Source organism: Ambystoma mexicanum, chromosome 1p, assembly GCF_040938575.1.
Source record: "Ambystoma mexicanum isolate Mex_15411 chromosome 1p, UKY_AmexF1_1, whole genome shotgun sequence".
NCBI classification, from domain to species: Eukaryota; Metazoa; Chordata; class Amphibia; order Caudata; family Ambystomatidae; genus Ambystoma; species Ambystoma mexicanum.
The window spans coordinates 740,429,061-740,450,815 of record NC_090921.1 but is presented as its reverse complement, the minus strand read 5'-3'; the positions used below and the strand labels follow the sequence as shown (position 1 = coordinate 740,450,815).

General features: G+C 45.5%; 1 protein-coding gene across 1 annotated transcript in view; it reads left to right on the top strand.

The window, feature by feature from the left end:
• LOC138563770 (methanethiol oxidase-like) overlaps positions 1-21,755 on the top strand; it is a 421,550-nt gene that overhangs the window by 311,700 nt on the left and 88,095 nt on the right. The window contains exon 7 of the mRNA XM_069642864.1: positions 17,333-17,411. Within this exon, the coding sequence (XP_069498965.1) occupies positions 17,333-17,411 (79 nt within the window). The remainder of the gene's footprint in view (positions 1-17,332; positions 17,412-21,755) is intronic.

The window sequence follows — 21,755 nt, the reverse complement described above, 5'->3', positions numbered from 1 at the left end:
TTCATCGGAATCTGAGCATCGGAAACACGTGAAAATGGTCCTCGAAAGATTGTGTCAACACAAACTTTTCGCTAAATTGGAAAAATGTGTTTTCAACGTAACTGACGTTGAATTCTTGGGATTCATATTATCACCTGGCGGGTTGCGTATGGATTCAAAGAAGGTCGATGCAGTTCTCAAATGGCCATCACCATCCTCCGTAAAAGGTGTGCAAAGCATGTTAGGCTTCGCTAACTTTTACCGCAGGTTTATCCCCGAGTTCTCTCGAATAGTCCAGCCCATCACTGCCTTGTTAAAGAAAAACAAACGTTTTGAATGGTCTACCGAGGCGGAACAAGCTTTCCAGGATTTGAAGACTAAATTTATCTCTGCACCAATCTTAAAACACCCTCGCCCCGAACTCCCCTACATCGTGGAAACTGATGCTTCAAGCCTTGCCATGGGGGCAGTTCTATCACAAAAGGACCCGGTAACCAATCAGTTGCATCCCGTGGCATTTTGGTCCCGCAAATTCTCGCCTCCTGAAGTCAATTACACGATTACTGACAAGGAACTTCTGGCTATCAAGTCTGCCTTTAAGGCTTGGCGGCATTATCTGCTGGGGGCCCGACACACCGTTACTGTGATTACGGATCACCGAAACCTGCAATATTTGAAAACCGCAAAAGCCCAATCCTCTAGACAACTCCGTTGGGCATTATTCTTTGCCGAGTTTGACTTCATAATTACCTATCGACCAGGTACAAAGAACGGTAAAGCCGATGCCCTTTCTCGGATGGGAGTGGAAGAACACTTGATCAACCCTAAACCTGTACCAATCATTCCCGAACAAAGAATTCTGGGTGTAATCGCCACAGAATCCATAGAGGAAGTTAAGGATAAAGCCAGGCAACTTGTAACTCCAGCAGATATACAGAATTGGCATCTGCAGGGAAAGGACTTTGCAGTAAAGGACAACTTATTGTATTTCCAAGAACGATTATACCTACCCAGCACAGATTTACAGAAAAAAGTAATCTCTTGTTATCACGACTCTTTAATGGAAGGTCATCCCGGTATAGCCAAGACCTCAGAAAAGATCAAGCGCTATTTCTGGTGGCCGTCTTGGAAAAAAGATATCAGAGACTTTATAATGTCCTGTGGAGTATGCGCCCAAAACAAGAGTCAAAAGGAAAGACCAGCAGGCCTCTTACGCCCTATTGACATCCCACCTCGCCCTTGGCATACGCTTTCTATGGACTTCATCACCGATCTACCTCCATGCTCCGGATACAATACGATTCTAGTAATCGTGGACTTATTCTCCAAGATGGCGCATTTCATTCCGCTCAAAGGCTTGCCAACAGCAGCAACTCTGGCTCGAGAATTTCTCGAAAACATCGTCCGACTGCACGGTTTTCCTTCGGTTCTAATTTCGGATCGAGGTAGTCAATTTATTTCTCATTTTTGGCGAAGTTGCTGTCGGTCGGCTCAAATTGATGTGAGACTATCGACCAGTCACCACCCTCAGACCGACGGACAAACCGAGAGGACCAATCAAACTCTGGAACAGTATTTACGCTGCATGCTGCAACAAACTGAAAAAACTTGGAACACTGGAACTCTTCTGGAAAGCAGGAACTCTTTTCTTACCTAGGCGTGTGTCTTGATATGGGCAAAATCTTCCTCGGGGCCAGCCCTTTGAGAGCAAAAATACCCAATTCAGCCCAAAATACAGGTTCTATTGTGCTGAGCAGTGATCTCATGCTAGTGACAAATGACACTTTCAAAGTTTTAGCATATTTATTCTAAGCAGTGAATTTCATATACATTTGGGATTCAAGTTAGAGAATATTACAAAGCATAAACCTTAGAGCAATGCAAAATATAGTGAAGCATGGAACTTAGATAAACATAGAGAAATATAGAGAAATATAGAGAAACATAGAGAAACACAGTCTTACGTCCCTTTAATCAGCACTGGGAGACCTTGGCTTTTCATAAGCTAGCTGTAAAAACAAGCCCCGCTCAGAAAAACAATGCTGGAGGACACCGTCAGAGCCAATTCCGGGCACTTGACCGTGCATGAATCAAGTCCACAGGACGATCTCCCACCGAGTCATGTGTGCATGGATATTTTATAATCTCGTGCTGTCAGTCACCATGACGCACAGTTCCAGAACTTTCCCTGTGCAACTAGCTCATGGAAAAACCCCAACTCTCTCTGAGAGGCTCCCTGCTCGCTCCTACCCCTCCCTGGTTCCCATCTGCGAAGGCTGAGGAATGTCTTATCAGTACCTTCCCAGAGAAAAGGAAGATTAGCTTGGAGCCAGGGCTACCGTTAGTGAGGCTGAATATTCTAAGGGAAGCAGGGATGTATTAACCCCATCTGCAAGCTCTAAAAGGCATGCACTCATAGCTTAGTGTTTATAGCGCTTAAGACTGGCTATCTAAGCGCTATATAGGTGCCATGATGTTCCAAACACTCCAAAAATACCTATTAGCTACAGAGCTAGGGGCCCTCTCCCTGCCTGTCTATCAACAATGCATAATGTGACCTATTTCATACTAGGCCTGCATATTCCTTGTAGCTCACTACTGCATAATGGAAGTGCTACAACAGACTACTGTCAGCATTTTTAGCACATACTTTGAATACACTATTGGCTTTCAGCGGCTAATGCTGTCATCTAAAGCCCTGATTGGCAAGGCTGCAATTTCGTGTATCACTACATTCCACCCCTATTCAACGTTTGTGCGACAAATGCTGACTAATACCTATCAATATAGTATTTAGTGCAGTGATAAAGACCTTGGGGCTTTGCAAGAGGTTTAAGCAAACTATCTTCTAGCGGTTAGTTAGCGTGGCATGCAAGGTAAAACACTACCTAAACAAAAATGTACACAAAGTGAACAGTGACATATACCCTTGCCAAAACCTGGCCTACACAAAAAATACCTACACAAAGTGAACATGGACATTTACTCTAGCCAAAACCTGGCCTACACAAAAATACCTAAATCAATTTTGTATAACTGATTGTCAGTTAAAAAGCAGCATGCAGTTAAAATGTCAAGGCAATCCAGTGTAGTCTAATCTACAATGCACTATTGCATTTATGTATGGTTACCAATTCTAAAACCTGGCAGCCTTTCACTCTAAGGGCCTACCTCCCCCTGATCCCAGGGCATTCAAGCGTAACTGTGGGCTGTGTGACTAGACACTTCCCCCATGTATGTGGAACCCACCCAGAAACCATCTAATTTCGTGAACAAGGTGAACCCATGGGCACCAGGTTATCTAAATAAAAACAATTCTACTAATTTACATCAAAGCATGGCATGTGTTATTCATGCAATCAAAAGCAAGCAATTCAATCCATATGTATGCTGGTAACTGTAGCTCTGCGTGCCAGTGTGTGGAGGATGGTCGCCCCCACCCAGTAATAAGCCAACACCTACTGATCAAACAATGTTTGCCATACAATGCATCGTGTGTATTTAGCAGTCTTGTTGACCTGCCCTATGGCAGACAAAAATGTCTTCATACCTAAAATTCTGCCATCTTCAGTGGTTGTCAATACTTGTAGCAGTGTTGGGCGTATCAATGGGCCCCACCAGGCCAGAAGTTCTATAGCAGAGCTGGCATCAGAACCCATAGCAGCTAGCTTATTGTGCACAGTTTCTATGTCATAAGCATATAAAGCTCCTGCAATTAATGAATCTAGCTCCCTAGCTACGCGCACTCTAGTGATGGGCCATAGAAATGGACTCCATTTGTAGCAGCTTGGTAGTACTAAGGAAACATTGCCTCATGATAAATCTATGTCCAAGTGTATCACTGTAATAATGGAGGTGTGCATTACCAGCCTACAATTTACATGTTGCCTTACTACTGGAAAATCTAACACGTTCACAGTGTCTACCTATTGTGACTTGGAGAATACTCTTCTTCAAGTGGGATATCTACCATATACTATAATAACTTTAGCCACAAACACCATACTACTATCCGGCAGTGGCTGTTTCATCACACCATGGTAAAATGCCTTAGTCAAGTTATAGTCCATAAAATTTTGGCGAGAAACTCGCTGCAGTTCTTGGTCAGAAAAACATCACATTAAACAAATTAAACAAATCGTATCCATTCAGTGACAAAAGATGCCCGACAATGTGCCAGGCCAGTACGCTAGCAATTCCATGTGGATACTCATTTGTAGCGCTTTTCCAAAGAATTATTCCAAATGTCTACAATCAAAAGGTGACTCTTTGCATTAGTGTGCTGGAGACAGCTGTCCCCACAAAAACATGAAACTGGTTGGTTTAACAAAAACCGTGTCACACTCTGTGTCATAAAATCAAACATCAAGTCAGTCATGGTTTCATTTACCTGCCTTAAGCTGGCTGTAAAAGTATCCAGTGTTTCAAAGATTACCATTTCAAATTATAGCTCACACACTTGGCAGCATTACTTCAATTAAGAATCTTAACCTACGCACAGGTGACTTTGATGTGCGCACTCATCTTATCTCAAAATTAATTACGCTCCTGCTTGCATAATTCTGCTGCCCCAACAATTCATAAATCATTCTCCTGCCTACGTGTAACGTAGAAGTTTTTTTTTTTTCAAAGCAAAACATCTCTGGTTAAAGCAATTCAGTTGGAAGAGTAAAACCATTTCGTTTTTTCAGATTCATCTCAACAGTGCATTTAAAAACCATTTTTCAATGTGTTAGCATTCAATTGCTGTGTCACACAGCTGTTTGTGGTGCCTGATGTTACAGTCCACAACTCATTGTCCATAGTCCTTTAAACAAGAAAGGGCAAGTCATGTCAATTAAGTTATTTCCAGCAACTGAATCATTTGAATGTGTAGCATCAAATATTTGATAATTAGCCAAGTCTGCACCGTGCCAGTTCAGCAGAAGTTATTACTCTGTTGGACACCTTTCGCAGGTTGCAGCATTGAGTGCGGTGCAGGGCACGTTTAAAGTTGAAATAGCATGTCGCAGTGGCTCGCTTTCTCTGAGAATGCGTCTGTTTCCTTGATCAGTGTCACCCGGCATTTGCACACGTCTACCCCCCAATCTATTTCTTGGTTATTTGCCTAGGCAAAATACAAACAGAAATGTTAGGATTTCATCAAAAGTCCAATATCATTATTCTTCATGTTAGGATGTCATCAAAACTTCAATATCAGCGTTATCCACCCCTTCCCATAATACCACCCCCATCTTCAAAAAGTCTCATCAGGTAACTACACACTTTGTCATTGCTACTGCAATTATTTATCACCCTTCTGCATGTTTCTGGGGGCTTATTTACACTCAACCATACGGGGTGTAACTGCCTAATTACAAACTCATTTGTGCAATGCGATCATAGTTGGTCAATGGTACCTCAGACTGATCTGTGCTTTTACAAAAGCCATATAATAAGTACCCAGGTCGCACAATGCTTTTCTTTTTTCACCAAAGCGATCATAAATGCCAGGCGCCAACTTGCTTCCAGTGTCTCATGATCTTGATTTAGTTTGCCCTGCTGGCATCACTCCATTTTTCAAAGGTAAAGTCTTTCAGTCCAATACCGCTTGCAGTTGCACAAGCAGCAGCTTTGTTTATTCTTCTCCATACAGGCAGTGTCTTTCAAGCCTCTGGTTTTTTTTCACTTGTCATTTTTTTCAAAGGGGGTTTGCTGTTTCTTGGACTACCCCTTTGAGTGCAACAGTCTAAGTCAGTTTCTTTTGTTGCTTCAACAAATCATTCATTCTTGCACTAAGCCATGAGGCTTCTGGATCATGGCTAATGTGCAGTGTTCATGTTGTCCTTCAAAGCCCCGCTCTGCATGTTGTCTCTTGCAAAACGGCTAAGCACTTTTGTCAGTTCTGCTTCCATCTGGAATGCCATAATGTCTTTGTCAGTTACTCCATCCCTGGCAATGTAGCTTGCAGTTTGCCAGATGTGTATTTTCTCTTCTCAAAGCGCCTAGAGGTTTCTTCTCCAGTGCACAGCGCTTTACTTCAGTTCACATCACATGGAGCATTGGAATGCAGCTTGCACAGCAATAGCGTTTCACTTCACATCACATCACATCACATGGGAATGCGGTTTGCACAGTAATGTCTGTTGGAATGGGCAGCTGTCTTTTCTTGGCCCATTCACAGATGCATAGGTAAATGTTCAGATGTGATGTGCCCGTCTGCCATCCTGCATGCCTTTGTTCCCTACCACAGTGTCACTGGGCAAATTCTTTACTTCTGAACAGCTCTCTGTCTTTGCACCTCCTTCCTCAGGAATGCAGGCATTGTTTATCTTTCGTGTGCACCTGGCAGCGCTATGAGCACGCAGCACGCTTATCTCTTTGCTCCATAACTCTTACACTGTGGCGGCTTCAATGGAAAGGCACTCGTTTCAGACAGTTCATCCAGATTAACTCTTTCTTGTACTGTTTCTGCTTTTGTTTGCCTTCCTTTCGCGCACCTCGCCCAAAACAGCTTCAAGGCACAAGCTCTGCACACACAGCAAGACTCTTATTTTCAAAAGAGGCACTTTCCTTGTCATCAGATTCTACTCCATGTAATTTTGCAAAATGTCAAAGCGTCTTTATGCCTGTTTTAAACTGATTAATGTCCCATTTAAAAGCATACGTTTTTTTTTTCCTTTCCTTGTAGTTTTGGCTTCACGAGCTGAATCCAAAGTAATGTGCGATCTTTCAAGAGAACTCACAACCCACTAAATCTTTGTGCTATCTTATCACACACAGATTTTTATTCTGTTGTACCATTGCCAAAATATAACCACTCATTTCAGTGCATTTAAAAAATAAAAATGCCAATGTTTAGTGCAGCTCCCTGCACGTTTTCCTGCAAGAGCAACCCACACTCTATATTGCTTGTGGGCTGTTTAATGTGTCAACAACATTTTTTCACCATGTATCACAGTCAACAGGTCACTATTTCCAAACCATGCATCACTTATAAGGCAACAGCACAAATCCATGGCATAGCATGCGAACAGTTAAAAATACTCCAGGGGTAATTTAGAAAAATATAAATTGTTTTTTCCCCAAACCATTGCAAACTGATTCTGCAAATTCAAATCAATACACAAAAATCGAAAATCCAAATAACATTCACTCACTTTCTTTTTAAGTGAGTCTCTCACCCATTAAAAGCATGGCACAGCTTAAAATGCAATATAACCATTTTAGTGTGTTTCCTTTAAAACAGAATTCGCCACCACCAGCACATGGAATTTTACAGTTGCCAAAAGAAAAACACAAACCCTTTAGGCTCTCAGCACAGATGTTACTCTTTCTCCTAAGCATGGCTTATTCCCCTCATTATTCAGGAATGCCAACACTCAAAAGCATACATCAAAAAAGCGAACCTTCGCCTCCGAACATTACAGCCCCCACTCGCTAGCACACTGGGGCTGAGTCAATGGTTAAATCACTATTCACAATTTGCATGTCAAATCCTTGCAATTATTTTTCCCTGCCCTCATGACAGAATAGAGATGAGAACTCCGTCTCACTATGCATTCCAAATTACAACTTTAAACTGGGGAAACCGCATGATAAAATTATTTTCTAATTGAGCATACATCTTTCTTGACCATTCATCGGAGTGCTTTAAACAAAGCCATTTCCCGCTTGTTTATCGCCTTGTACTCCCTGGCTCCATCCCAAGCAATAAGTCAGTCACGACTGATTTACTGAAGGGAGTCTTAACCACACAAGCTATCGGCCACGGCAAGCCGACACAACATTGCTGCCTTTTGAAGTCTCAGAGCTGCAGTGAGACCACCAAGGAAATGCGACAGCCTGCTCCCCACTCTACACTGTGTTCTCTCACACAATTTGTCATGTCACAGCACGGCACTGCTCTTCACAAATCCCACTGCTGCCACCAAATGTCTTGATATGGGCAAAATCTTCCTCGGGGCCAGCCCTTTGAGAGCAAAAATACCCAATTCAGCCCAAAATACAGGTTCTATTGTGCTGAGCAGTGATCTCATGCTAGTGACAAATGACACTTTCAAAGTTTTAGCATATTTATTCTAAGCAGTGAATTTCATATACATTTGGGATTCAAGTTAGAGAATATTACAAAGCATAAACCTTAGAGCAATGCAAAATATAGTGAAGCATGGAACTTAGATAAACATAGAGAAATATAGAGAAATATAGAGAAACATAGAGAAACACAGTCTTACGTCCCTTTAATCAGCACTGGGAGACCTTGGCTTTTCATAAGCTAGCTGTAAAAACAAGCCCCGCTCAGAAAAACAATGCTGGAGGACACCGTCAGAGCCAATTCCGGGCACTTGACCGTGCATGAATCAAGTCCACAGGACGATCTCCCACCGAGTCATGTGTGCATGGATATTTTATAATCTCGTGCTGTCAGTCACCATGACACACAGTTCCAGAACTTTCCCTGTGCAACTAGCTCATGGAAAAAACCCAACTCTCTCTGAGAGGCTCCCTGCTCGCTCCTACCCCTCCCTGGTTCCCATCTGCGAAGGCTGAGGAATGTCTTATCAGTACCTTCCCAGAGAAAAGGAAGATTAGCTTGGAGCCAGGGCTACCGTTAGTGAGGCTGAATATTCTAAGGGAAGCAGGGATGTATTAACCCCATCTGCAAGCTCTAAAAGGCATGCACTCATAGCTTAGTGTTTATAGCGCTTAAGACTGGCTATCTAAGCGCTATATAGGTGCCATGATGTTCCAAACACTCCAAAAATACCTATTAGCTACAGAGCTAGGGGCCCTCTCCCTGCCTGTCTATCAACAATGCATAATGTGACCTATTTCATACTAGGCCTGCATATTCCTTGTAGCTCACTACTGCATAATGGAAGTGCTACAACAGACTACTGTCAGCATTTTTAGCACATACTTTGAATACACTATTGGCTTTCAGCGGCTAATGCTGTCATCTAAAGCCCTGATTGGCAAGGCTGCAATTTCGTGTATCACTACAGCGTGGCCGTGGAAGGAGACACCTAAGCACTACAGGAGGCTATTTAAACCACACCCGATGGATGAATCTTGCTTTGCGTTATTCTGCATCCTCAGCAGCAGAACGCTCATCGTGTCTTCTGCATCTGATCCTGGGCCTAAGGAAAAAGGCTTACCATCCTGAATCCAGTCTTCAGCAACACCTATAAAGACAAGAAAGAACAGGTTAGCATTACGGTCTTCAGTGACAGCTCTTCACTTACCTGGTCCATCGGCTGTCACCAACGCCTAGCGCTGCATTCCGGCATCTGAAAGACAAAGGCTTACCTACTCTTCGTGCGCTCCGGAGGTCTTCACACTGCATTCCGGCATCTGAAAGACAAAAGCTTACCAACTCTTCGCACGCTCCGGAGGCCTTCGGCGCTGCATCCCGCAACTGAAAGACAAAACAAGGTGCGTTTAAAGACATTGGGGAACTTTAATACTCATGTGCCATTACTCGTTTCCACATCTAACCCAGTGGGTATTCCGGCACCCTGCAGCCGCTCCGAACTTGTACCTGCAAAATAAAAAGACAGTTAGAGCGCATCGTGAAGCAGGCAACAAGCGCTTACTTACGTGCTTCCAGGCGCTTCTATTCATTACACGGGCTCCATCTTCAACTCACTTCAGCCCGTCATCCGCCATCGCCGGAACCCTGCAAAACAAGAGACATCATTACTAAAGACTTTAAAGACATTAGAATTACTCGAAACTTACCGTTCGTGCAGTAAACGACGGACAGCAGTCCTCTGAAGTCAAGAGGCCTGCTCCCCTTATCCAGTGAAGAAACTGGTTACAGCACCCTGCCTCGAGGCAGATGGAGAGCACAGCGTTTACTTACTAAGGTGAGAGCGTTAACCTTTGGGGTTCTACAGGAGAAGAGAAAGGGAAGAAGAGAGAGACATTCAATAACCCAGTTCATTAATCCCATATTTTCTATCTGCAGACATCTTACCCTTCGAGTCAGACATACAGTGCACAGAGGTCCAGCCCAAAGAGCCAGCCGTGTGTTACACATCACCTTTGAAGATACGGTATACGCCCAGTCAAGACCGGCGCCTCTACGGGAATCAGGTGAGCGTTACACCAATTCGTGGTCCATATAGTTCCCTACGGCCCTGCTGTCAATGTATGCCCTTACTGCGTGCATACGTGATGGCTGCCTTGGATCAATAAGGACCATTGGTATGATTAGGTGCGAGGTCTGAGTGTCCTTCTTCAAGCTCGGCAAGCGGACCTCTACGCTTGTCGGGCGTGGTCGTTTCCCGAATCAGGTTCTGTTTGATTTCTATCAGCGACTCTGACTATTTTCTTGGATGGTTTTATAGGGCAATCCCGTAGAAAATGTCCTGAGGCCCCACAGTATAGACATAATTGCATCTGCCGTCTCCTTTCTCTTTCCTTTTGAGTTAAGGGTCCCTTAACCCCCCCGATCTGCATAGGTTCTGCTGCATCTGTTCCTTTGGGGGTGACGTTGGGTTTAACCAATACCCGATTCTCGAACTTAGCTTGGTCAGCCTTTCTATTCTGAAGCCGATGGTCTAACTGGACCACTAAGTCTATATATTCTGCGCAATCCTGAGGTGGGTTCACAACTTGGGCCAAAACATCTTTAAGTTCTCCCCGAAGTCCACGATGAAATAGTGTAATTCGTTTTACCTCTGGCCATCCGGTTTCCACCACCAGCCTATTAAAGGTTGCGATATAGATTAACAGTACCTGGTTACCTTGTCGTAGGGACAAAAGTTCGTTATCCAGGGCCTGTCCCTGGGAATGTCTAGCGAATAGTCTTTCCATGCTCATTTGAAAACCCTGAAAGTCCCGAAGAAGAGGGTCATCCTGATTGACTAATGGAATCGACCAATCAGCTGCACTGCCACTCAAGTATGATAATACAAAACCTACTTTGGCTTGATCGTTCGGAAAAGCTCCAGGTCTGCATAGAAAGTGCAAGCGACATTGGTTCATAAACAGGGCGAACCTTTTTGGGTCCCCAGCAAAGCGTTCAGGTGGAGCTAAAGGAATAGCCCCTGGTAAAACCACTTGCACCGGATTGCTCGATGAAACAGGAGTTGGATTCCCCCGAGTCCTGGTAAAGGTGTTTGCCCTGCTTGGTTTTGCAGCAGCTGCCTAACTAGATCGTCAGTGCGCTCCTTCGAAACAATCAGTTCTCTCCTGAGGGCATTAGTCTCTTGGCGAGCGGAGTGCACTTCCGCCCTAAGTTTCCCCAGTAATTGGGCCAGTTGGTCGGTTTCCGAGGTTTCCATAACGCCCGGGTGGGGATTTATAGTTGGCTTTGCGTTCTGTTACGCTCACCTGGCTCCCACAGGGGCGTCGGTCGGACCCGGACGGCTGCGGTCTCCACCAATGTGATGCGTAGTGCAGAGATGACTGACTGGACTGGCCCTGCAAATCTTGTCTGCTTGACCCGTAGAAGTATTCTCCTGCAAGTGGAGAGATGGATTTAGCCACCCGTGGATTCAAGTGATGGCACCCCCCACAGTTCTCTCCACTTATCACTCCGAAGTGCCCTTTCAGCAATCTCACCTTATACTCTTGAAAGATGAGCTCTCCATCCTGCATGGATTGCAGGGGCGTGTTGATACCAGTTACTTCACTGGTTTGAAGGCGTGGGAGAGTTCCGGAGAGTACTGAATCTGAGGCTCCTGGCTAGGACCAGTAAGTATCAAGTTCATAGAGTTCAATATGTCCGATGTTCACTCTTGTTCCCCCCTTCCTTCCTTGTCTTGCAGCTGAGTTTGTTAGAAGATGCTCTCATGGTAGCTGGTGGCGCTCAGGTAAGAGACTGTATTACCCGACGCTGTCCGGTAAATGTTGCACGTGTTTAACGTGTTGTTTTTCTCTCTCTTTGCAGGTGCAGCACATGAAGATGTGGAGAGTTATAGAATAATGCCTCCGGTGGTAAATCGGGTAAGTCTATGGTGATAAGAGTTATATTTGTTGGTTCTCTCGGCTCACCTTGTTGTTTTCTTTTGTCCCCCCGGTGCCGGAGAAATGATGGAGGCAGCGCCGAATCGGAAGATGCTGCGAGGACTGGTGAGTATGGCGCGGCGCTGCAGCTGGAGATGCGATGCGTACTGAAATGATGTTCTTTCCGGGTCCGGAGGCGAGATGGATCCGGAATCAGGTGAGGAATTCGAAAATAGTTAGTTTTCTAACCTTGTCCTTTTCTTTCCTCTTGTTTTTAGGAGCTCCAGATTCGAGGCTGGCGTGGCAGTAGACTGGATGCTGGCTGCAGGCACGGTGAGCGTTGCGCTGCTGGATGCAGAATAACGCGAAGCGTGTGCTGCTGTTCGGGCGTGGTTTAAATAGCCTCCAAAGTAGTTCCAGGTAAGAAGTCCCCCAGAACCACGCCCGAGTAAAAAATAGTCCATGTAATAAAATAGTCCCATCCTGGCCTAAGGCGCCAGGACTGAACCCAAACAGCCCCCAGCCGGGGCTGTTGGGGTTTTAATAAGTGTCTGGATGCCTGCTCCCGGAGCTGATGGGCTTGGTCCTGGTGCCCGTGGGTAGGCATCATGACAATGCCTCCATGCTTGTTTGCCTCCCTTTGCCCCCTCTCTGTTTGTCCAGCATACCTGCTCCGGTGGCTCTTGTGTGTCCGCATCGGGCCCCCAGCTTCCACCCTGTGCACCTGGCGCTGTCGACTGTGATTGGTCGTCTTCTGCTCTGTTCTCTGTGTTTATCTCCTGCTCCCTCGATGTAGCTGGGGGTCTGTATTAGCTTTTCCCTGGGGCTTCACCATGCGCTTCAGTGATCGTTGTGGGAGTGCTTCTTTCCTCTGGTGGGTTGCGGGGTTCTCCCCCTTCACTGTCATCTCTGCGGGAGGCTGCTAAGCTGCAGGTTGCGTTGACATATGTTGCAGATGGCCCCGTTACTGCTTCCTTCGTGTAGCCATTTGCCCTCCTCTGTTGCTGGCTTGTCTTAAATTAGCACTGTCCGCTGTACAGCAGCTTAGTTCTTGCTGTTTGTGATCCTCCTTTTATGTTCCTGCACTTGTGGGGGCCTGTTCCCTCCTAGTGGTGGGTACTCGGTTTGTGACAAGACAGTGGGATGTGGCCTCCCACATACAAATTAGTATTGCTTCCGTTCAACCCCTCTTGCCGCCATTTCCAAGGGTAGTTATGTTGCACCGGTGTAGCGTGCGCCGATGTTTATGCAGGGGGCGTTGCTGCTGGCTGCCTGTTTGTATCCAGTCTGCACGCTTCTCTTATGCATCACCGCTTAGCCGGCGCTGTCTTCCTCTGTCTCCGGTATGGATGCCGGGTATGTTGGACTGTCCGGGCACCCTCTGTTCCCGAGCCTGGCCCCATTCTCCTGTCGGCTGGTAACTGGCCTGCTGTTGTGTGGTAGCTCCGGGGTGTTCGCCCGCCACCGGTGTATGCCCTTTCTTCTTAGGGTGTGACTCTTGATCGAGGGGCTGCACCCTCCGTATATGCGGCCACCTTGTATCCTGGATCAAGTATCCCCCTTTCCCTGCGAAGCCTTCTGCCTTATAGTGACTCTCAGCGGTGCAGAGGCCTTCAGCACTTCCCTCTCGTATGCTTCCTCTGCTAGTGCCAATGCTGGTGGAGGCTTTGAGAGCGCCCAGTCCGTGCTCTATTCGGCGTAGTCAATGCTATCCCTTTTCAGCTGTGTTATCTGTCTTTTGGAGCCCTCCGGAGGTGGCTGCGTGCCTCTTGCAGGCGAGTAGACTGTTTCCTCCCATGTGTCTGGTAATATTGCATGCTGCTCTATTCTCGTTGGCCTCTTAGTTTGGGCCTCCGCTTCGCAGTGCCCCTTGGTGCAGGGCTGGGCTTCTCCTTCGCTGTGTGTGCCGTTCGTCTCCCTGTGCCCGTCTTTCCTCGTTTTGCCGACTAGATGGGAGTCCCGGATGGTGGGAGGTGGCTCAATGCAGCAGGCCTTTTTATCCTGTCCCCAGTGTTAGTGGTCTATGTCCCCGGAGGCGGCCGATCCCCCTGAATTGTTATGGCGCCGTGTCCTCCCTCACATGCGTTCTCCCGGATGCAAGCCCGCAGTCCTCTCGTGGCCCCAGGTCACGTAGGGGCCGCCACTCGCAATGCACGGAACACTACCTGCTGTACCTGTGGCCCGTCGCCTTGCTGCCGGGGGCTCCTTACACTCGGGCGTTGGGGCAGTCGGCGCAGTCCTCGCCCTGGTCCATGCTGGAAAGGTAGGGGCAGAGGAGGGAGGGAACCGGTTTGTTGGTGCAGCGAGCTCCCCTGGTCGCTCTAATAGGTGTGCCTCTCAATTGTGGCTCCGTTCCACCCTAGTGTCCTTGTCGCCTTTTCTGGGTATGGATCTGGATCTCCGATTGGGGCTGCAGGCTACTCCTGTTGTTCTCCCGTCCCTGGCTGCGCACCTCTGCACCTTCCTCAGCGGCTCTCCGTCAAGCGGTGGACCCGGTCTTTATCCCTCTGTTCTAAGGTGATTAAAGTTGCCTAGTCGCCGGCCGGGAGGTTCGTCCAGGCACCTGCGCCCTCTCCGGTGTTGGGATGTGTGCCTCGCCACAATGCTTCCTCGCGCCGCTCCCCTTGATGTTGTTGCTGCGGAGCTCTAAGCCTGTTCAACGTGTTGCGCCCGCCATTTTGTATGTTGGCGCTGCGGTCGCTTCGCCCTCACTCCTGGCCTTAACCCAGCCGATTTCTCTTGGGTTCTCTACCAGCTGACCTCTGGACCTTCGGACGCCTCTCTGTGCAATTTCAGGTGGTGCTGTTGTGTTTTCCACCAGCTATCAAGGATCACGTGGTGGATCATGCTAGAGCTCTGGAATCCCACTCCTTAACGCATGGCCGCCAAACCCTTCCTGTGATCTACTTATGAGAACTACACCACAGTCCACCCAAGGTAATTGGTTTGATTTTTATCACCCTCTGGAATGGACTAGAGGAGTATATTGATCATTTTTACCCCCATCGTATAGACTAATAGCACTAAGGCTATGTATTTGTCTTTCTTGGTATTCTATAGTGTAGAAAACATCAAGTGTTTGCTCGAGACAGTAGCTCTGTAAACTGTCCAGAGAGCACTAAGGATATCTCATTACAGATCCCTTGTACAACAAGTGGCTGCACTAGACAGCTCCTGAGGAATGTTCACCATTTTTGGAATCAAGAACAGAAACATGTCAAATAACGGTCTCTGCTATTTGCAAAGGAACATGTAAACAGGTTTTACATATAACATCCTACTCCTACCTCGTTAGAATAAGAGTCACTTTTTGCATGTTTTGCACATTTTGATTGCTTGCACTTTATTTGTCCTTTTCATACATTACTGAGTTTGTGAGACTCAGTGATTATTTATTCATGTATGTTGTATGTATTACAGCCATTCAGTGGTTTTTAATATTTATTGAATAAAGCATTTTTGTATTTTTTCATTATATGGTTCTTTGCTATTTTTATGGTTTTCTGAACACATTTACACTTGAAGTCTCGTTCATACTATATATGCCTTTTTCCTAACACCAGTGCTTATGTTCCTTGTCTACTATACATCCCCAAATACAAGCAGCAGGGAAACTCCTTCCTCATCTTTTGAGCCCCTATGTCATCACTCATATCGCGTATCCAGTGGCAGTCAACTTGTTTCTCCCAAAGGCCTGGCAGGTATACCCTGTTTTCCATATCTGTCTTAAAGCTGTGCTCACCCTTGACTGATCTGTACACAAAGCCTCCCTCCTTCAGAGTTCACAGCTCAGCGGAATGTTAAGTACCGGCTGTCCTGGAATCCTGGGTGTGGAAGGACATCCTGCTTCACTGCAAGGGTTTACGGTCCTGAGGATAGGTCCTGGGATTTCACTCATCATGTGCATGCACCTCTTTTGGTTGCCACATTCTATTGTCTCCATCTTGACCATTCGCAGGGAATGTGGGCATTGCAGTGGTCATTTTCATGCTCCAGCGTTTGCAGTGCCTCCTGAGGTGTAGGGAGGCGATGACGCTGGTAGTGTCATGGTGTCTAGATGACTGAAGACAGGGAAAAACCACAAGTCTCAGTGGCCCAAATAACTGTGACATCATCCCTTGACCCGACGCATAGCCAGTCCGACTCCTGGAATACCACTGCTCTATCAATACAGAAGTAAAAACGCCCACGCCCCAGCAAACACCCACTCCTCAACTGCGATTAATACTCGGTGAGCAGTGTTTGTCTCCATTTCCTAATTTTCCCAGTCTTTGCGATCTTGGCTTTTGTCACCCATGTTTGCCCCTTGATTACATCCTCTAAGGATTCATCCAACTCCCCTCATCCTCACTGTTGGACTTAACTGGCTTTGGATTGTGAGTTTCCTTTTGGCTTGGTTTTCTTAGATCCTGGCTTGTTTGTGTGCTCTGGACCGTTTGAACTACATCAGGTACTGACCGTGGCTTGTGTTTTTGGATTATCTTGTGGAACTGTGTTTTGCACTGGTGACTAGGTTCTCTCTCTTCTCCATTAGCCCATTACCCTCGTTCCACCTGGGTGAGGTTCCTGCAAATTTCTTTTGGGGTCCTTTTGAGCCTGCCATACATCTGGTGCTCAGAATCTGTACCAGGCGGGCTACTGGACCATGGTCTCGGGCTTCAATGATGGAGTTTGTGTCCATGTAGCTTTCCTGTTTACCTCCAGCCTTCTAAGATAGGACAAGGGAAACAAGGAAGGGGTAGGATACATAAAGTTAGCTTACCCACGAATAATTGTTCTATTCCTTCCTTTTCAGCCTGGGAGAATGCAGTGTAGCATTCCTCCCTCTGTCTTTCCACCAGGCTCTTCCCCTCAAACGTGTATGTTCCTGTTTGTAGAGGTGCAATCCAGGGGAAAGTCTACAACTCTCGAGGGCATTATCAGTCTTGTCATTGAGCACCCATGACAATCCAGAGCAAGGTGGAAGACAAAGCCAGCATGTGCTTGAACATAATTCGAACAGGAAAAATTATCCTGTGGTACTAATTCTATTTGATGTGCAAGCACAATTAAACAACCCATTTTGAAAATGTGACACACGACCAACCTCCTGGTGTACATAATTTACTGGCAGATTGATCATAAACATAAGTTTACAATAATGAATAATAATTTACATTTGGGAACATGGAGATAATAGATGAGGGAAGTTATATGGGAGGGTGTAGCTTTTTGCCTCACACCCAAGCATCTCAATTAGGTTCATAGAGCACCTATATCTTCACATCAGTTGCTACTGTTTCATTGTACCGCCCTGTATATTTCTATTTAAACATGTTCCTATAAAAGTACTAAATCAACATGCTAACTTTTATGCAGTGTTTTTAAAAGGGGTTTTGGCTAACTTGCTTTTTCTTTTTGTTCCTTCCCTGAACAGAAGGGCGACTGGGCCACGGAGAAGGTGATCAAAATTCCCCCAAAGAAGGTGGAAGGATGGGTCCTGCCAGAAATGCCAAGTGAGTTCTTTGTCTCCTCTTTAAAGTTGGTCCACGCAGAAATTTAAACACATGTTTCTTTCAAACCATTTTTAAGGGAGGTATCAGAGGAATGCATTCTGAGAAGATGGCAACTCTCCTCCCAACATCTATCTCCCTGAATCATTTCTATTTGTCCCAAATTGATGAATGAGCCAAGACATTGGCATGGCACCGCATATAGAATGCAACACCTTGAGGTGCTGGTCAGCTTTAATTACAAAGGGGTATGGAGAGGGATTGAGTGGGACATTACACTCTGTCCCCAGCCACAACAGCAACTGAATCCAAGTGATCGAGCCATGATTACAAAAGCCCCTTTTACTTACTGGTTATTAATATAGCGCTATTTCCCATTTGTATGGCCTCAATGCGCTTTGTGGTTGGAACGCCCTTGGTGACCATAGTCAATGTGCTGGAGGTTCTAAAAGTTTTAGATTCGGAGATGCATGTGTGTATTTTCGCCAGTCTAGGAATTAGGTGGCTGGCTAGGCTCGACTAAGCAGCCCAAAAAGGTCAGGCACATGGGTGGGCGCTGTTGGTGGTTTGCGATAGAGTGCTATTGTTGAAAGAGTCGATATGTGGCCAGCTATACCGAATTTATTTTCGTTGATAGTCGCTGTATGCTAGTGGCAGGGGTGTTGAGGTACGTCAGGTGTTTTAGTGTGGACCTCTATGTGCGCTGCTAGACCTGATGGGCATAGCCATAGCTGCATTCTACAGTGCATGGATGTTTGACCGTGCCTGAAAAGTGTTCAAAACCAAAAGTATAAGAATGACTCCAATGAAAATGTTCGCCAAGGTAAAGGCCCTTGGCTCCTGGGTGTGGTCCCCTTCCCCTTTAGGTAACAGTTCCTTTGTGTCTTCACTGAACTCAAGTTCTTGTTTAAGCAATACCTTCTGTAACTGTCTTTCTGTAGAATTTCTTGTATTTTTGCAGATCGCCTGGTATACCCCCTGCCAGGAATCTATATACAATTTCAGCAGCCTGGCGCACTCGCCTGCCAGGATTCTTTATGCTTTTCATAGTTGTTTGGCTATACCACAATAGCATATACCGTGAGATGCTTGGTATATCTGTCGAAGGTAATATTTGCTCAAACATTTCCCCCACACCAGCATCTCATGCATCTGTACTTGATTGGGGTCTGCCTTTGTGCTTTGCCTTGTCTGCATTCAAACATTCTTCTTATTGGGTGTTGAATTTATACTTTGCTTTGACTGCATTCAAACTTCAAGTATTTTCTCCATCCGCAATTTCGTACCATGTACATATTTGCTGGTATGCTTGTCGTAATGCCCCAGGGTCCCCAGCTGCTTTAAGCAGACTCACTGGTTCCTTCCAGCATCTCCAATTCTGCGTGCACCTCTGCGGTGTGGTTCCTTCACCCGCTTTCCACTTGTAGTATCCAGATGTTCTTCCAGCATCCTGCGTGGCTCCGCGATCATGAGCCGGCTTTCCTTTTCGGCCCGGACTGGAGAACGATGAGTCCTCTTTGAGCGGCCCAAGATCCAGGAGCTCCTGTGCGGCTCCCAGCTTCTTCACAGCCCTTCCGGCTCGCACGCAGCCTTTCTTCTCCTGTCCCGGCGGCCTTCAGCATGGGGGTCAACATCTTCTTCTGTACTTTTCGATCCAATAGTGTGGTTGTCATCTTTAAATGTCCTGCGCACTGAAGAATTGGATGGTTTTGGTTCTAGGCAAATGTCGTAGCTTGATCTGAGTGGTTTGGCTGGATGGAAGATGGTTATTTTCTTCTTTAAGAACTCTGCTCCTTGGGCGTGGATTGCACTGTACATTATGCACATTGTTTTTAACCTTATTAGCTGATTTATCGGTCCCAGTCCCCTCTCATGTTTGCTGTTTATCTTAGCCAGGCCGGATTCACTAACCTGCCAGGCGCTGTTCCTCATATGTCTGCTTTATAAATGTCCCCAAGTACTGGGAAGAGGGAGATGGGGTTCCTCGATTTTCCTCAACTGCCTCCTTCATTCTCCGTAATCCCTGCCGCCCGCTATAGTAACACATGTACCTTTCGTGGCATTACCAGCAGGTTCGGGTGACTTCATGGGACCACCACTGCTTGTTGTCAGCTTGTGCACACCTTCCTGTGCTCTCGCCATCTCCTCACCGTGTTCCCAGGTCTAGGCTTGTGTCTCTTGCTCCGACCACATGGTCTGGACCCGGTTGCTCCCGCACCTCTGATTCTACAGCCAGGACAGATCAGAGCACCACGCGTATTCAGCGAGGCTCTGCCAGCATCCGCTGTTCTCTGCGGCGAGCCTCCAGCTCTCGGTTCCTCCAGGGAGGATCTGCCTTAGCGTACAGTCCTTATTCCCTTTTTATGTTTACTTTTGGGTTTGGTTGACTGTACCGCCTATGTTGGTTCCACAGTGGGCTTTTTTCTCCTTGCACAATCTTCTTTTTGTCAGTTGTAAAAAGCACTCTATCTGGTTAGTTCTTACTCTTACTCGTCCCAGTGTGGTCTACGGAGAGGGGGTCTCCAAATCTACAAATATAGAGTGTGGGGAACTAAAAAGGGTGGTGTGGGGTGAGAGGAGTGAGAATAGTTGTCACTGGTCCCATGGAGGATTTCCCTCCCCATGAGATCTACCCGCCAAGTACCACCCCCAAGGGGACTATTGTGTAGCGGCCTCACCTCCCTGCCCTCATGGGAAAGGGCTTCTCCCTTGGGAGCAGTGACAAATCCCTGACATTCGTCACAGTAACAATAAAACATTGTAAAAATGCCTTCTCTTGGTCAGTCTCCTGCTTCCTCAATGGCACAATAGTTACCCCTAGATGAAAGGATGCATTTGGGCAGGGCCTCTTTAATAATCACATTCACTCTCTCAACAATCCTATTAGACTGCAGTCTGAATGGGTTTGAGGATTGTACATTTCATCCCTAGCATAACAAGGCTTCTCTTAAGGGGTTGCCTGAAAAGGCTGGCCTGCTGGCAGTTTGGAGTGTTTTTGGTGATGTCATAGCAATGAGAGATTGTAATTCATTTTCTAATCTTTGTTTTTGCCTTTATTGTGTTCTATTGGTTAATTATAACATTTAACACAGTAAAAAGATATTATTTACAACAATACTAAGTTAAAATATGCAGAATAAAATCTCCAAATGATACATATGATTTCCAAAAATATAACAAAACTGCCATTTTCAAAATCAACAGTCGGTGCAGTTAGAATGAATTCATATTATTTTCTTAAAAACTTCTTGCAATATATAAAACATCATAAAATTCATAACTAAATTTCCTCCAGCCTATATATAAGCCCAGAACTGATCAGTATAAATAAAATGTAAATCATGCACTCATTTTTTGAAGCCTTTTCTATATAAGTCTGTAAGGGCTGTGCAATCTGTTAATGCATGTCTAGCAGCCTCAATTTCCATATTGCCTAGTCTGCATAAACGATCCACAGATGGCATGCCCTGCTAGGCACCAGTTCTTGATAATGTAAGGAGTTGGTTCATTCTGAGGCACATTATAAATCGTCTCACTTTAGTATTTTGTAGGTTCTTTATGTAAGTACACTAAGTATCCACTGGGAAGGATTGCATGGACTAAGTCGAGTAAATTGATTTACCAAATAGTTTAGCAGTGTGATAGTTTCGGTCCCAAAAGCAGCTTTTTCCTTAATTTCTTTAATTTTGTAGCTAAATTATCAGACGGCTACATGAGCATCCTATGTCATTCAGAAACCTCTTGATCTCATTAATCCATGGTTTTAAAAATTGTTGGGAATCAGAAAAAAAAACTCCTTACAAAATAAGAATGAATGGAATTATAATTATACTGATTGAATAAGGTTTTTACATAAAATATACAGTTGGATATCATTTCTCGTGTAGGAAGTGAGAAGTCCTAATTCATAACAAATGGCCTCAACAGGAACCGAATTAGCTAAACCAAGGGCCATCTGCCACAACTTTCCTTCTAATACGCCCAACCAGGCAGTTTCTTTAGCCTTGTACTCTTCAAGTCCATACAAAATACATAGAACAATATTGGTTTTATACAGTTGCAGCAGGCCCTCAATGTAGTAACCACCAGTTTTCTGAATACATGATCTGATAGCCTTAAATTTGACATTGATCTTGTATTTGTTATTAAAATGCCAATATAGGTGTAACTAATCACCTCTTGCAATAGAGTATTTTGGTTAGTCCATTTATATTTCTTCTATTTGACTTAAAAGTCAGAATTCTTTTTTTGGTCAAATGTATACTTAGACCATGGTTAACAGAGTATTGCCCCTAAACTATAATACTACGTTGAAGTCCTATTGCGTTTGATCTACAATCACAATGG